We start from the raw sequence: 17,702 nt of genomic DNA, 5'->3' as shown, positions 1-17,702 counted from the left end.
TGAGAATCATATTATTAGTTTCATTAAAAAAGAAAAAAAAAGTACATTACATAACTTGCGTTTTGATAATAACCAACCAGCCTATTTCGCTAGAAAACCGAAAATATATTCCTTAGTTATAACTTGGGTTTTTCGTTTTAACTCATACAAGGTTCAAGACCCAAATTGACTCAATAAACATGGAATGGAGCAGATGTACTCATTCTGTTCATCATCGTCTTTGTATTGTAAGATGACAGGGGCCGTGCATCGATCGTGGCAATGTCTGCAGAATGGCCGACTGTTCTGACAGTTAAGAATAGCTAAATATTCTCTTCCCTCAAAGGGAATAGAACAGTTTGGAGTGAGACGTGAGAAGTCTCCTAGTACGCATCCAACATGCAAAGTGACTCCACAATCAGAACATATAAAGAACCATTTACTTGAATCTAACTCCATCTCACAAACTTCACACCAGTTTTTGCTGGTTGCCTCCTTTCCGCCATAATATATAGTGAGAGGGTGCTCATCGCTTATATGCCATATATTTTCAGGCAAAGTAGCACAATACAAACACAAGTCAAAGTTACAAGCACTACAAGTGAGAATGTAGCCATCTCGATCTCTTCTACATGCATTGCAATTACGTATCTCCGTTGTTTTAAGAAAATATAAGGGATGCAAATGCCCATTGTGGACAAATGGCTCAGAAATTGAACTACAATGTACATCTACAACGGGATATTCCAAATAAGGTCCTTGCGGTCTGTACTTAAAACCACCAGATAATACACCACAATAATTACAGTATATAGCCATACCTTGATTTTCCAACTTGTATGGTGAGGGGCCAAAGACAAGTTTTTTCTTTATAGGAAAATAAGCACACTTTTCATGGAGAACAAAACGACAAGCCTGACAACTGTAGACTGGGCCAAACCCGATCGGTGAGATGCACGCTTCACATTGGTACCTCTCATAGTCATCACCAACCATGTCATAATCTTTCAAGAACAGTAAACTATGTTTATCATGAGAGAAATGACGTATCAAATTATCACCCATCACCTTAAATGGCGCAATATCCTCGCTGGTCTCAGGTATCCCTTCGAGTTCCACACCATCCCATATATCAAAATCAGCTGCACATCCTGAGTGAACTACATAGTTAGGGCAAATCGAGCAAGAATAAGCTCCGTAGTACTGACTTACACTTTCCCGACAAATTCCACATTTTGCACCCTTATATCCAAGATGATGCGTAAAAGAGATGCGATGATCATGACGATTGATGTTTATGATGCGGGGAATGCCAACAGAATATACAGAGACAACAAAATCACACTTGAGACATATATAAGACTCATAGCTATCGATTTCCATTCCTGCAACCTTGCAAGTAAATTTTATTTTACTCGAAAAGAGCGTCAGTGGATGGGTGTGAGTCTTGGCGTCGTCAACAACAGGAAGTGGTGGACGTTTAGTACAACCAAGGCACAAAGTAAAATTGCAAATAGAACAATGATAAATCACCTTTTTTGGTTGAACGAAACAGAAACAACAACTCTTCTGCGCATCATCATCATCTATAAGTGACTCAGATGTCATGATCTTAAGGGGGTGACTAGAGTGGCAAGGATGATCTACCTCTTTAGAGATATGAACACAATCCAAGTGAAAGTACACGTTATTGCATTTACGACATGAATAGGAAGGTCCACTGATAGATTCCTTGCATATTTCACAAGTGACCTGATCTTCCTTCAATATTTGTTTCTTAAAAAACACGAGTGTGTGGTCATGACACACCGGCTGTTCGATAACAGACGGTGAGGGTTTAGTCCCACAAATCAAATCCACTTTGAATTTACATGTGGAACAATTATAACATGTGGACAAAATCTCTTGTCCGCAAAAGTCACATGGAGTGCCATCTTCCGCTGGAGACATCTTGGTGAGCAAGAGAGGATGCTCAGGATGGGAAGGGTGATGATTGATCTCTAGTGGGGATTCCGCGCAGACTTTATGGAACCGACAATTACAATAAGCCTCGTTGCAAAAGTAGCTACCGTACATGATTCCTATTACGTGGCAACCATCACATTTCCTTTCAATAAACATAGCTGAAAAGAAAAGAGGATGTTCGTGAGTAGATATCTTATACATTGGTGATATCGTTGTATCCATATTTGTATGTATATGAATTAAAGAAGTATTTTCTATCAGATATATAAGAATGAAAACGGAAGACATCATGATCAGATATATATACAATGATTGTAGTTGCTATGAGTTTTTTGAAAAACTCCTTTATCTTTACAAAAGAAACAAAGTATCAAATGCTTCTTCTATCAAAACACGGCAATGGCCTTATGTTATATCATAACTAAAGCGTTGTACTCTATGCTATTGATCTTTTCCTGAATTTCAAACCAAAACACCTTAAACTTGTAGGTTTCTAAAGCATAAGATTCTTTATTTTTACATTCCTTTTGTCCACAGACCAAAGGGGAGAATAATATTTTTTTTTGTTTATTTACTGCCTCAAAATTATCAATACAAAGATTGTAACTGTTATAAGAGTTGTTTGCAAAACTCCTTATATTTACAAAGGGAAAATAACATAAAAACCATAAAGTTCGCAAAAGTTTGCATTTTAAACTTTCGAGCTCAACTGTTAACACTTTAAACAATGAAACTTGTTTCAACAACATATTAAACATTGAAACTAACTTACTTGTTGTACACACCAAAATTGTGACTCGTTACTGTTCATTATCTAGTTAAAATTGGTGACATGGCGGTTTACTTATTTTTTTAAAAAATATGTTTAATTATTTTAATTAATAAGAACAAATAAAATTAGATAAAAATTCAATATAAATTCTAAAAATTGATACAAATTCAGGAAATAAAATAAAATTTAAAAATATATAAAGATCGATAAAAATTAGGAAAATTTTAACAAAATCTAGAAAAAAAAAATTAAAATACTGAAAATGAAAATAGTTTATAAAAATCGAAATTAAAAATTATAATTATAAAATTTTTAAAGAATTTCAAAAATTTAATATTCAAGAAAATGTTTTAAAATCCTATTATATCTCGTAATATCTTTTTACAGTGATATGATTAAATTTGTTACCATCACCGCAATGTCGAAGCCGAACCAAAAAATTTCAAGCGCTTTGTTGGGTCCAAATCTCTAGGATCCGAAATCTGAAAACTAATAAAGATCAAGAAAAAAAAAGAAAACTAAATTTTATATATTCAAAAATAATAATAAAGACATAACCAAAATTTAAAAATCGTTTAAAAATTAAGAAAAAATCTGGAAAAAATAAAACTATGAAGTTGGCAAAAGTTTACATTTTCAAATGTCTTGTTGAGTCCTAATATCTAGGATCCGAAGGATCCGAACCCGGACACCCGAATGATCATATGCCTACTTAAACACCAAAGAGGTTAGGATCAAGTACTTTCATTTTTAATTTTTAATTTTTTGAAATTTTATTTTTTTCCTGATTTTTATAAATTTCTTATTTTCTACATTTTATTTATTAATTTTTATCAATCTATTAAATTTATTTTTATTTTTTTGAATTTCTAATTTCTGTTTTGTTTTTTATTATTTTTAGTAATTTTTCTTAATTTCTAATCGATTTTTACAATTTATTTTAATTTTATCATATTTTTGAATTTATAAATTTATTTGAGTTTTTTATTATTTTTGCTTTGAATTCTAATTTTTATTTTTATTGACTTTTCCTGAATATGTATCAATTTTAGAATTTATATCAAGTTTTTATCAAATTTTTTTTTTTAATTTTTTTTTTAAATAAATCCCACGTCACTGGTTTTAGTCTGATAATGAACAGTAACCAGACACAGTTTTGGCGTATACAACAAGTAAGTTAGTTTTGATGTTTAATATATTACTAGATTTTGACTCACACGCCTGTGCGGGTGTATTTTTTTTATAAAATATATTGCTATTTATTTTTCATGTAAATATTAAAATTGGACAAAAAATCCAAATTCAAAAAATCAAACCGATCCCGATCTAAAAAGAAGTACCAACCCGAACCAAAATTGATAAATATCCAAATTATTCAAAATTTTGGTATTTAGATAACTGAAACTAAATCTGATCCGACCGAAGTATTTCGGATACCCGAATGTATTTGAAAAAAAAAATATACTTATATATATTATTTTTAAGATTTAATAAAAAAAAATACAGAATATATATGATACTTTTAAATTGGTTTAAATAATTGAATATATATATATAAATTGTCAAATGTAAATATTTGAAATAGTTTAAGTATACTCAAAATATCAAAAAGATTTAAAATAATTATTGATTCTCTACCCAAATATTTAAATCAAACCAATTTATATGTTAAGTTTAGGTATTCTAATATATGTTATTTAAATTTATATGTATTATTTTGTTTATATATTTTGAGAAATTTAAAGTATATAATGAATTTTAAAAATAATTTAAGTGGGTTATCCGAACCCAAAAAAATCTGAATCGAATTCGAATCAAAATTTAGAAATATCCGAATGGACTGAAATCTTTGATCACGGAAATCCAAAATCCAAATAGACCCGAACCAAATACAAATGTCTACCCGAAAACCCAGCGCTAATTCACAATCTATTTTTTCGTTTAAAAATATAACAAATATATAATTAATAGTATTTTATACTTACTTTCATATAATTAATCACATATATTATATTTTAAAATTTCAATGTGAATTATAAAAATCATAATTTAAGTTGGTATATGAAATTTGACTTTGCATTGTATTTTTCTTGTATATATTGAAAATAGTTTTTAATAATGGTTATTGGAAAATATTTTAATAAAAAAAAATATTTTTGAAAATATGTATATTTTGAATCAGTTTTTGATATAAATAAATTTAAATTTAATTTTTTATGATTATTTTAGATAAATAATAATTTTAAATTATAGATAGTAAGTAAATATTTTGTTAGTTGTGATTCGAAATAATGGATATAGGCATATACAGTTTTGAATTATTAACTACACATTCCTTGTTTGGCTTAATCATCATAAAAATCAGGATATTTTACGATAAATTTTAGAGAAATTGCCAAAAATACCATTTTCATAGTACCACTTTTCATGTTTACACTAACCACTTTTACCACTACTTTTAATAAAGGGTTTAGAATTGAAGGTTTAGGATTTAGGGTTTAGATTTAATGTTTTAGGGTTTAAGGTATATAGTTTAGGGTTTAGAGTTGAGGATTTAGGGTTTAGAGTTGAGGATTTAGGGTTTATAGTTTAGACTTTAGGGTTTAGGGTTTAGGATATTGAATTTAGGGTATATAGTTTAGGATTTAGGGTTTAGAGTTGAAGATTTTGGGTTTAGAGTTTAGAATTGGAGGTTTAGTATTTAGAATTTGGGATTAGAATTTTGAAAAGCATATAAATACAAAGATATAAGAGTTTTTACCATTTTAATAAATAAGGTATTTTTGAAAATGTGTCTTTAGTGGTGGTAAAGATGAATAATGGTACCTTGAAAATGGTATTTTTGAAAATTCCCCTAAATTTTAGGCAAACGTGATTTCCAAGTATTGATTCCAATATCAGCTCGAACAGGAGCATCTAGAACGTTGAATCGCTCTTTGTTGGCTTCCTGCAAAAAGGAAGCAGCTTTAGAACACTGGAAGCTTATGTTTTTATATCCATTAATATGAGGAATATTGTTTTAAAGAGACTTGCATAAACTACAACATGAGGTCTAAACCAATGAATACATGATCATTCAGATCAATTAACGGATAAAGTACATGGTTTTGAACACAAAAATCAAAGCTTTGACCAGACCCATGAACAAAAACAATTCACATAACCTAGCAAAGACTTTGACTTTCAGAAAAAGATGTGAAATTAAAGGCTGAAGATAAAGGAAAAGAGAGAGGGAGATGGAACTTGAAAGAAGGGATGGAGTTGGCGAAGAGATCTAAGTGGTAGTAGCCTTCATGTGGTTATCAGAAAGGAATCGATAAATAATGTATCTACCCCCACTGGAAATAACAACACCGGTAACTACGGGGATGATAGTGATGTAAATCAACCAAGCTTCCTTCTTTAACGTTATTAGATAAGGGCCATGGAAATATATAATAGTGAGTATTATGATTGGAATCAAAGCAGAGGAAGGACGAAAGTGAAAGCGAGACAGCAGAGAGATGGAGGAGAGGGGTGCAGAAGATAAACATGATTATTTAGCAAAAAAAAAAAAAAGATAAACATGATATCGAGGAAGTATGTTTCCCCTCTCTCTCGAGACTCCCCTATGATCGGATTCTGTTCGTGTGCTTTTTTTTTCTCACTGCAACACTCAAGGTTGAGATCGTTTCGTTAAGCGTATTCTTGTCAAAATCTAAATAAAATAATTAATATTGAATCAATACAAAATATATAAAACGATTGTGTTGTAATGGCAGTGGCACGAAGATGTAAATTTTGTGGAAAAATCTGGGGTAATTACTATTTGTACTTCAGTTTTAATAGATTAGATTAAAATAAATTTTATTGTTTAAAGTGTTAGTGGTTGAGCTCTAAAATTTAAAGTGCAAACTTTTGTCAATTTTTAATGCAATTTTACTATTTACAAAAGAAACAAAGTATCAAATGCTTCTTCTATCAAAAGACGGCAATAGCCAATGCCATACCACAACTAAAGCCTCGTACTCTTTGCTATTCTTCTTTTTAAAATAAATTTATACTATTAGAACAGAAGATCTTTTGAGGTACACTTTTGTTTTAACAATATTTATGTGCATTTATCTAAACTAAACAAACAAATATTTTCTAAATCTACCCCACTACATTAATGGTGAATTTAATGTTATTTAATATTATAAGTGTGACATTATCATTTAATAGTATTTATAAATGAGCTATATATTAGGAAAATATATATTACTAACTGATTGATTAATAATGAAGCAACAAAACAGGAAACAAAAACTAAGTATCACCTAATATTAACTTAATTAATTTTTTAGTATTGATATATGTATATTAAGAAAGTTTCATTAAAATTATTTGTGTACCATCAAAATTTCAAAATATATAGGAAACGTAAAATAGACTAACTAAATAATCCATTTAAAATCGCCTAATACCATCTATGATCATGTTTTGTTTTTGTGAAGAGTAATATACTACTTTTATATTATAAAAAATATTTATGTCTAGATTAGTTTGCGAGGCTTTATATATTATATGAATAGTACATTAATAGAATTAGTGACAATAAGATGAATATAATATCACAATATACAATTTAACATGTATAGTACAACAAATTATATTATGTTTTATATTATTGTTAATATGTTTTTCATAATACGAAAAGTTTTATCTCCAATCAAATTTTGTGTGATATTATTTAGAAATACGTTTTCTAAACTACTATAAAAAAATTATATCTTATCATATTTTATGTGATAATCAAACATCATTTGATAACATTTCGTTTTTAGCATGTTGATATATATAATAAAGCACAAGTCTAATATAATATCAATACGACCAAAACAAAAATAATATTTATCCCCTTGAGAATAGTTTATCTTGAACCATTACATTTATTTAATTTCCTATTTATTCTCTTACGACTAAAATATTTATTATTAAATATATACTATATCTAACCAATTATTTTAATATTTTCAAAATAATATATTTAAAATATATTTTAAGTATCCTTTTTAAGATTACATTTAATAATATCATTAATTTAAAATAAAAATAAAATTTTATTTTAATATTTAGTCTTAAATAATAAAATTCATAATTTATTTTAACTATAATTAAAAACAAATAATAATTGATTTTTCATTTATATAATGAGAAATAAAATTTCTATAATATTTCTATATACATAATTTATATTCATAATTAAATTACTACACCAAGTAATAAATATAAAGTAACTTAATCCATTTATTAACTCTTTTATAAATTATAAAATAACAGAATGATATATTCATGAATTTTACAACACATTTCAACTTATTAAAACAAATATTAAAGTACCATATGTAAACTAATAAATAATTTCATAATTTAATATATATATATTACATTAAAATATTAAAAATAATTTATCATATTTATCAAGTATAAGATGGATTGAATGACAATAGTTAATTTGTATAATAATACGAGGTGGGTTATATAAATGAATTATCTTATTTTCATAAAAATTATATTCATGTAAAGTTTAATTCTATTATATATAATTTAAAATACAATACTATAATATAATAATATAATATTTTTTACCAATATAAAAAAATTGTACTATAATTTAAAGTTTTAAAATATAAATAAAATTGATTCGAGGCAAGTTATATAAATGAAGTATCTTATTTTCATAAAATTATGTTCATGTAAATTTTATTTTTATTATATATACTTTAAAAACAAATGTTTTCATAAAATATAAATATGTATAAGATTTCTAATTTTCAATAAATAAAATTTTAAATAAAAATTAGTCTCGCGTTTTAAAGCACAGATAAAAATTTAATAACAAACATTATTATTAGATATATATTAGTACTATATAACAAAACGAAAATTAATAAATATTAAAATGTTTAATATAAATACTGAAATCAAATTACAAAATTAAAACAAAACCAAAAGCAAAACATCAAAAAAATTAATAACATGTGAACAATAAAAGTAAAGTAAATAAAATGTATTGTATAAGAGTATCTTGATTCCCAATCCATATTCTACTCCAAAATAGAGTGAAAACCCCAAATTACTGAACAGCCTACAAATCTTTTAAAGAACTCTCGTCTCATCTTATACTGTAATTGCAGTAACCACTCCATACCATTGGTAAGTTCATCACTTTTATAATTGTAACGCCCGTTAAAGTAACAAGAAAAGATCGAACTATATTTTCTGATTTTTCATAGTATTTTATTGGCTATTTGTAAAATTGACTCAAAATTTAAAGTCAAACACAAAACTAATCGATGATTTTTTAAAAAAAATTATTTACCCTATTCACCATACAAGTTCAGATTATTTACGAAAATATCACTAATTTTTTTTTCTTTTTTTCAAAAATATAAAATATCATTTTTACTCTCTCAACTTCACCATCTTCGAATATTTACAAGGTTGTCATTGCCATCAATACACCAACCACCATGAATAACCAATTTGAAGCTCATAATGCACCTAAAATCAATTTACACTATTTCTTTCTTAATTTTTATAAGCTAAAAACAACATCTATTTCACTTTCTCTCCATATTCATCCAAAAAAACTCAAGATTTTGATTCTAAATTTTTTATGGTTCATAGAGCTATTCAAGCTTACGATTCTTGGTAGGTCACTGTTGTTTGAGCTTCTGGGTGTTTGGAGAAGACTTTTGTATGCTAAACAAGTTATCTCACTCGTTGAAACTATGATCCTTTTTTCAGATCTGTTCGTCAGAAGACTTAGAAAACTTACATTAAAGTCTTCTAGTCAATGCAGAGATTAGTTTTGTAATTGACATTTCTCGAGACGACTTATATAGAAATCGTCCATTTTTGTTTGTAAAGAAAATCTCGAGAAAACCAGAGACAACTTCCCTGTAAATCGTTTAGGATAAACATGTTAGTTTTGTATTTGACCAGATTGTGTCAGAAATTTGACTTTTCCAGAACAACTTACGCATAAGTCCCGGTAGAAAATTAAAAAAAATCAATATTTTAATATAAGTAGACGACTTCCATGTAAATCGTTTCAAGTTAGTTTTGCAATTGAAAAATAAAGCTTAAATATTTAATTTATTCTAGACAACTTTGGCCAAACCTTTTTTTATTTAAGTCGTTTCAAGTCTTCCGCCCGACAACTTCTATGTAAGTCGTCCAAGGTTTTATTCCGAGACTATGGTCAAACCTTGCTTACCGTGGATGACTTTCGTATAAGTTGTTTGTCGGTAGACTTCCGTCTAAATCGTCTAGAATAAATTAAAAAAAACATATTTTCATATTTTTAGTTTAATGTTTTTGAGAAAAAAATTTATCCGGAAAATAATTTGTTTAAGCGAGAAAATAAAAATTTTATTAAAATTTTAGGCAGAAATATTAGGACAACTTTCCTATGAGTTGTCTAATTTAATACTATTAGAAGTTGTCTAGACCTTAAATATAACTCTTAAATTAAATTAACTAAATAAACACTTTATAAAATCAAATTAAACTTAAAAATGTTTACTATACGCTGAACAAAACACATATAGATTAAAAAATTAACTTTTCAAAAAAGCATTTAAGTTTTTCAAAATCTAACCCTAAGAATACATATAATACTGCAACATACGTTGTCAAACCCTAAACCAAAAAATATCATGACCACTACTTTTCCTCATCTATGTTGAAAACAATTCAATTTTATTATATCTTAATTTATATCACTTACAACTGTTTATAATTACATGATTTTAATTTTTCACTTATCAAACTATTTTTTGTAAAATTTATTAAAAAATTTAAAGATCAGTTATACCAGAAGACTTCTGTGAACGTTGTCCAGACGATTTACAGTATTTCAGAAGATTTTCTGGAGTTAATGTGGCAAGGGACTGGATGTAATTTCACAAGATTTTTAGGTTAGTTTGTGACAAGGGACTCGATATAATTTTACAAGGTTTTTATGTTAGTTTTACATTTGATTCAAGTTTGTAAATACTTTTGCATTTAAAATCAAGTTTTGAATCGTATTTAGCAAATTCCCTATTATATTGTTGAATAATCATTCACTATTAATCATACAACAATCATAAAGGTCGTTAATGTGGCACGTATAGAAGATCCGGAATACAAAGCCAGCTGGTTTTAACAACTTAGTTAGCTTATGAATTTCTTGATTATTCATTAGTTTCAATCATTTAGGTTGTTGTAAATGGTGTGGCTACTCAAACTATCGTTAAATATCCTTTTCTATAGAATTCGTGGAAGTAATATATATCAGAAAACGTCTTCATTTTATTCAAACTTCTATAAAATTTGTTTAAAATTCTGTATCTAAACTTACTATTGAAACGAGTTCGCCCTAAAGCTCCCAGGCACGAGGCTCGAGATACGCCGAGTTTCAATGCTTTCCGGCGCCGGCGACGAGTTTTCTCGCCGGCGCTAGCCTTTCTCGTCGATGTCGTCTTCTACATTCATCTCACTGCTCGTTGTTCACTTCAGATTTCAGATGCTACGGATTCATAGCTTTTTGCAAACCGAAGAAAGGGATACCCGACGGAGCCTTTGTCAGAGACGTGAGCTTCGGTTCCTCGTCTTCACCGTAGTCCTCCCGGCGGTTCTTCCTACTTGTTCGGTCTGTTCCCCAGCGATGAATCGAGAGGATTCTCTCGCCACCGTTGTTCTCAAGTTCACGGAAACGTTTTCCGGTGAACTTCACTCTGGTTGTCGACGGGAAAGCTATACCGTCGACCTTAGTCGCACTCTTCAACTTCTCATGGAGCTAAGATCTCAACGCTCAAGCCCTCACTTTCTGTCTCCGGGAAGTGAGACAGCAAAACTACCTCGTGTGGCTCCATTCCACTTGTACGGCGCCAGAGTGCAAGGCAACTCAAGCCCAGATCTGAATCTCATCGGAAGATATTCACTTTCCTCGCCTACTAGTGAGCTGCCATATCCCCTTGTGTGCCCCTCCCTTAATGGCGGATCTGCATGTCTTCACCAAACATCTTTCTCTACATCCGGGTTCCATGGTCACTCAGCCTACTCCGGTGAGCTCGTCTCTCCACCGGTGAGTACCGTTTATTTCTCAGTCGACGTCTGCTGCACCATCTCCGACCTTCAATTTAGATCCACCACCATGTCTCCCACTTTGCTGGCGTTTGCTTTGGAACCGAAGAGATCTATGACTAAGTGGGCCTGGCCCAATTCCTTTTATGAAGCTGCTGAGCCAATTATCAAGATCTAAAGCCCAGATTTTCACACCAAAACATTCGATATATGGCTACGGGTATGGTTTCTTTGATTATTTTTAAAATGTACGAAGGGTTCTTCGGGATGTACAAGATGAGATTATTGCAATATCACTTTTTTGAAGAATTTCTATGTGGATTCACCAACTCTGGTATGGGTTTCGCCATCCTCCTCAAATGAGGAGAGTATTTCACAATCATGCCTTTCTTCTATGAACGGAGATGCTCTCTCGGATTATCTACTGAGTCCTCGTTTCAACTTACTCACCTATTTGTTACCTTGCGTAGCGGTCTGTACGGGGCCAGAAGGTGCAATCGAGACTACTTTGTTTTTTCTCATTGGTGAGGGTTGTTCCTCAACGTCATTTGTGACTATTTCTCAGTTATCCGACTTTGTTGTAGCTTCTTCGACGCATTCAAACTTTGTTTTGAATTCGCTGTCAACTTCATATGAAGACTTATCTTGTTTGATCTCATTTTCTATTTTAGTGTATGATTTACCTTCAAGAGGATGCCTAATTCCCTCCTGTCCTTGTAATCTTTGAAGTTAAGTTTAATAGAAGTTGTGTTTCAAAAAAAAAAAAACTTACTATTGAATCTTCTAATACATTGGCTTGCTGCAGAAATAAAACAAAAAGATAACCAAGCAGATCTAACAAAGAAATATATATAGTGGTAAGACGGCTTTTGGGAAGCTAAAACCTCGGGTTCTATATGTGTGATTACATTTACACATATATGAGATCATAATTTATGTATTATTTGAATATTCAGAGAAAAAGTCCATCTGTGGTTCCACTTTCTGTTGGAGATTAGTTTCAATTTACATATATTCCAAACCTAAAAAAAAAAATATATATATATATATATATATATATCAACAAGGATATTAGAAAGTTCAATGTGTCTCCTTTATCAAGCTGACTTGCTAACTGTGAAGAAAATAATAAATAATTCATTCATTATTTATAAAACATATTAATAAAATGTGTCATTTTGACATTTTTCACAGATTAATAAAATGATTAAAATGTATATACAATTTGTTATTAGTTATATCTATTTAACCAATAGTATTTGAGATAATAAAATTATTTATAAAATCAATGCAGTTTGTAATTAATTTTCAGCTGAAAATAAATATAATTTGAATTGAAATTCTAAAAGGATATTTATTCTGTAACAAAAAAAAAATTTAGAATGACATTTATTATAAAAAAAAGAGTAAGAGTATTTATCATTCAACCAAATGAACTTTCAAGAATGATCATAAGAAACTTTTTAGAGAAATTTATAACTTAGTGCTTAGAGTTAAAAGGTGGAGATCTGGGATTGAGGTTTAAATTTTATAAAACAAAAAATAAATATTAAAATTTGAAAATGAAATTGTAAAAATAGTTTCAAAAAAATATTTAGAATTTCAAAAGGAAAATTTTCAAAAAATAAAAATTTAAAAAAAATTCAAAAAGTAGAAATTATAAAAAAATTCGAATATGAAAACATATAATCTGAAACACTAATATTTTTTTAGTTTATATTTATATATCTATGGAACAAGTGTTTTTTACCTATTAAATGAAATATTTTGGTTACTTTTTTTCTAATTTTTTTGTAATAAAAACTTGAACATAATTTATCTACGAGAATCGCCCAACTTTTTAAACGTATCACACAAAATCACATGCAGCGTAAAGACATGTTTATTGCAGGATTATTAGGATGAAGTTTTTAACATAATATAAAAACTGTTTTTAATTTTTAATTAAAAAAATTAAGCACCGTTTCTTAAATAATATTTAAAAAAATTAGAAACCGTCTTTTAAATAATATTTAATAAACAGTTCTTATATTACGGTAAGAGTTCCATTTTAAGAACCTTGCGATAAACATGGCCTAACCATAATAGCATGTATTCCTCCCTACACGAACCGTTATCGTATTGTACTACGGTACATACGGTTTTCTTTTTTTTTAGACATACGTTTTTGTTTGTTTTCTAATTACAAAATAATCTTATGGAGTTGAAATATCAAATACTTTTTTTTTTTTGAAAAATCAAATACTTATTACACTACCTTTATTATAGCGTCATGTTAACTACTTCCCCGCTAATTAACCACCGGCACATGCATACAATCATCGTAAAACTTTTTCTCAACATAAGCTGGTTTAGATAAATAATGATAAACCTCAAGAATGTGATTAGCTCAATAGTTTAACTTCAAAAATAAAGAAAGATAATCAACATTTTAATTCTGCAATAAATTAAATCAGAAGTTGAAGGACACACACCTCTATATATCCCTCATCACTACACACGTAGAAAAGAGAAAGAGACACCAAACCATCACATAAAACAAAACAGAGCACATAACCCATTTTGTGTGTTTCTGCCTTTCTGTCTCCGCCATGGAAGCTAAGAAGTCCAACTCCAACAAGATCAGAGAGATCGTTAAGCTTCAACAGATCCTCAAGAAATGGCGGAAACAAGCACATGCATCAACAACAGCCAACAACAAGGACGACAACAATAGCAATGGCGGAGGAAGCAAGGGCATCAAGTTCCTGAAGAGGACACTATCATTTACAGACGCAACAGCCGTGCCTAAAGGGTATCTAGCTGTCTCGGTCGGCTTAGAGAAGAAGAGGTACACAATACCAACGGAATACCTTAGCCACCAAGCTTTCCATGTTCTTCTGCGCGAAGCAGAAGAAGAGTTTGGGTTTCAACAAGCCGGTGTCTTGAGGATTCCTTGCGAAGTTGCTGTTTTCGAGAGCATGTTGAAGATAATGGAGGACAAGAACGAAGGGTACCTGGTGACGACAACAACGGCTAAACAGGATTGTAAATTCAACACAGCAGCTGATGACAAGACGAGATATGGGCATCCATCTGGTTGCCCTCCGACTCCTTCACACCAACCTCACAGCCCAATGTGCAGATAGTTTCCTTCGTTAATAATGCTTTGCTTCTGTGTCTTCTTCCTCTCTTGTTGACTTGAGCCATTCTGCTTATTTCCATCATCCCACTTTTTCTCTAGGGATTTGGATTTGTGTGGTTATGTAACTTCTGAGAGGTTTGTCATTTCTGCTTATTTCCATGTACAAACGGATCATTGTAACTGAAATGAGAACCTCTATTCCTGGTTTCTCTACTCTGTTTTAAGTTTTTGGTGTAATCTTGTACACAAGAACTAATATAATACTATATACAGTTTATAATACCATATAAACTTTTTAAACAAAGTAGAAACATGTCATGCACGCAAGTTCATGGGTCATGAGTCTCATGACACAAACTTTTATGATGTTACCAAAGAATTTGAATGTCTATTAGTTTCTAGTATCATATATGATCTTAGCGGATAGACCCTAATGAAACTGAAGGAGATCAAACATCTGCATTTCTGTCCTTTTATTTAACTATGAGCAGAAATCAAATTCACAAGATTCCAAAATGATATCTTGATTAAGAAATAATAAGAGACAAAAAAGGGGAATGGTTCATGTTTCTGCATTTTGCGTTCTTTCCGGAACAACCATGTGAATAGAAGTTGCAATTATGTCATAACTAATCATAGATTAAAAAGCAATAGACTAATCAATAGTGTAATCATACTAAAAATCAATAAAATAATGTAATAAAAGTCATTATTACGGAACTGTACTACTAATCACCAACTGGAATGTGGTTGTTAAACTATATTAAATGAAAAAGGTACGGTATCTTAAGCTAGTCTTACGGACACTAAAAGCTATAATAAGGTAAATAACAGAATCACATGAACATTCTTATGTAAACTAAGTAGCTCCATTATTGTGTTCACATGCATGCACATATACCTTCCATCTCGAAAGAGTACGGCAAATCAAAAAGGACTGATATGACTATCCAATTAACCAATCAGGTATTCAAGAAACGTTTCATGGAATCATATGTAAACTAATGATTGTGAAAGTCAAAACATAAACATGGAGATTTCGAGATCCGTTAATTCAGAAAAGGCCACATGACATATGTATAATACCATCAAAAACTCTAAACTATATTAGCGTAATACATGCGCGCTGATCTCCTGAACATGATGGACAAGATAATGAGATAAGATACTTGGAGAGAAAGAATAATTGCAGATTCTTTATAAGAAAAAAAAAAGACAGCAAGATCAAGAAACAGATAAACAAAGAACAAACCATATGCCTTGGAATCATAAAAAACCGTTGATAGTTTTCAAGCTAACCGACAAGGAAATCCCATTTTTTTAAGCCATTGTAATTACAGAGACACATTGAAGACAAAAAAAAAAAAAATCAACAGGGAGAGGTTCAAAAAAACCAGCTTCACACATGAAGAAGATAAAGATGAGTGAAGAAGGCAATGCAGTCACTTATCAGATTACTGTTTAACAATAAAACATATGGATAATAAGAAGAATAAGATAAACCGGATATTTGAGCTTGGTGAGTAAGAATAAGAAGAAGAGTAAGTTATACATAACAACAGATGGAATAGTTACAGATTCTATAAAAAAAAAAAATTAACTAGAACAACCATATGCCTTGGAATCACAAAAACTGATGGAGTGTACGTCCATGACTGATAGTTTTCAATGAATGCATATAAAATATCTACTGAAGACAAAATCAAGGTACAAAAGTCAACATAAAGATGAGTGAAGAAGGTAATTCAATCACTTATCAGATTAATGTTATAACAATTACAAAATGTGCTTTATACAAATGGCTAAATTGGAGTTATATATATATATATAACAAGAAATGGGAAAAAAGGAAAGGAACCTGAAAGTGAAACTCAAAAAGGGTCACTGAATTAAAGAGAGAGCTTAGAACAAAAGCTCCTCGCCGTCTTCTGGATTAGGAAACGTGACACACTTGAACACTTTACATCTTTTGCACAACACATATCCCACCTGTTAACCACAGCTTCACTAATCAGAGAAGAACCAGTTTAATAGCTTCAATCACAAGTTAGGGCATTGTAATGGAACTACTAATGAGTACTTACAGCTCTACAAGTGGGACAGCGACGATAGATTCGATTGTTCTCAGATTTAACATTAGTTTTCTGCCCTTTACAGAAATCGCAGAGCAACCATCCTTTCCCCTCACACTCCTCACACATTATCACACCTTCTTCGCCTCCCTTCACGAAACAAAATCAGTCAAATCAAATGTCAGATCATAGCAATTGTTGAGTTGTTGGTACCTGCTCGAGCTGGCGTTCTTGTTGTTGAAGTGGAGCACATCGAAATGGCTTATACAGAGAACGGTGATGTCGACGCCACGAGGATGAATCAGGCAACAACGCCGATGATGATGATGACGATGATGGCATGAAGAAGCGTAGATAAGGAGGATGTAAGGTTATCCAAGTCGCCATTTTGCTTATCTTCCAACTTCGGTGGCCGTTGGTTGATTTGATTCTGTCGACACAAGTTCTGGGGTGCAGCAATTAATGGGCCGATTATGGGTCAAGATAAGGCCCATTAGTAACTCTCCAGCTGATCGAGTCCATCTGATGATCTCAAGTCTTTCTCCTGATGAAATCTGCCTCAGCATGTATCACCCACAAGCTTTTATTTTTTCCTTTAGATAAACCTAAGCTAACAAAATGTCTCTAGATGATGTTTTCTAGTCATTGCCGCAAGTTTGTAACTAACAAAATCAAATATATTATCTTTTGTTTT

The 17,702-nt window shown here is 30.5% G+C and overlaps 3 protein-coding genes across 3 annotated transcripts; 1 reads left to right on the top strand and 2 right to left on the bottom strand.

The window, feature by feature from the left end:
- Window positions 1-23: 23 nt before the first annotated feature.
- On the bottom strand, window positions 24-2,191 carry LOC108852025 (uncharacterized). Its single transcript, XM_018625511.2, has 2 exons — window positions 801-2,191; window positions 24-710 (listed from the first exon to the last, which is right to left on the bottom strand). Exons 1-2 carry the CDS (start codon window positions 2,164-2,166, stop codon window positions 154-156), a joined length of 1,923 nt encoding a protein of 640 aa, XP_018481013.1. The 5' UTR covers window positions 2,167-2,191; the 3' UTR covers window positions 24-153.
- A 12,007-nt stretch (window positions 2,192-14,198) lies between these two features.
- Window positions 14,199-15,218, top strand: LOC108848861 (protein SMALL AUXIN UP-REGULATED RNA 9). The gene has a single exon (XM_018622317.2). It carries the CDS (start codon window positions 14,404-14,406, stop codon window positions 14,938-14,940), a length of 537 nt encoding a protein of 178 aa, XP_018477819.1. The 5' UTR covers window positions 14,199-14,403; the 3' UTR covers window positions 14,941-15,218.
- Window positions 15,219-16,666: 1,448 nt separating this feature from the next.
- On the bottom strand, window positions 16,667-17,531 carry LOC108848864 (uncharacterized). Its single transcript, XM_018622319.2, has 3 exons — window positions 17,222-17,531; window positions 17,021-17,158; window positions 16,667-16,925 (listed from the first exon to the last, which is right to left on the bottom strand). Exons 1-3 carry the CDS (start codon window positions 17,393-17,395, stop codon window positions 16,839-16,841), a joined length of 399 nt encoding a protein of 132 aa, XP_018477821.1. The 5' UTR covers window positions 17,396-17,531; the 3' UTR covers window positions 16,667-16,838.
- Between the last annotated feature and the right edge of the window lie 171 nt (window positions 17,532-17,702).

This window comes from Raphanus sativus, chromosome 4, assembly GCF_000801105.2.
Source record: "Raphanus sativus cultivar WK10039 chromosome 4, ASM80110v3, whole genome shotgun sequence".
NCBI lineage: Eukaryota > Viridiplantae > Streptophyta > Magnoliopsida > Brassicales > Brassicaceae > Raphanus > Raphanus sativus.
The sequence above is the reverse complement of the archived record's forward strand: the minus strand, read 5'-3'. Positions and strand labels throughout refer to the sequence as shown.

Coding starts and splice junctions, on each gene's coding strand:
- LOC108852025 (XM_018625511.2), bottom strand. CDS start 2,166: ATGGATACAACGATATCACCAATGTATAAGATATCTACTCACGAACAT. Junction 711..800: donor ATACAAGTTGGAAAATCAAG/GTATGGCTATAT, acceptor ATCCCGTTGTAG/ATGTACATTGTAGTTCAATT.
- LOC108848861 (XM_018622317.2), top strand. CDS start 14,404: ATGGAAGCTAAGAAGTCCAACTCCAACAAGATCAGAGAGATCGTTAAG.
- LOC108848864 (XM_018622319.2), bottom strand. CDS start 17,395: ATGGCGACTTGGATAACCTTACATCCTCCTTATCTACGCTTCTTCATG. Junction 17,159..17,221: donor AAGAACGCCAGCTCGAGCAG/GTACCAACAACT, acceptor TGTTTCGTGAAG/GGAGGCGAAGAAGGTGTGAT. Junction 16,926..17,020: donor GCTGTCCCACTTGTAGAGCT/GTAAGTACTCAT, acceptor TGTGGTTAACAG/GTGGGATATGTGTTGTGCAA.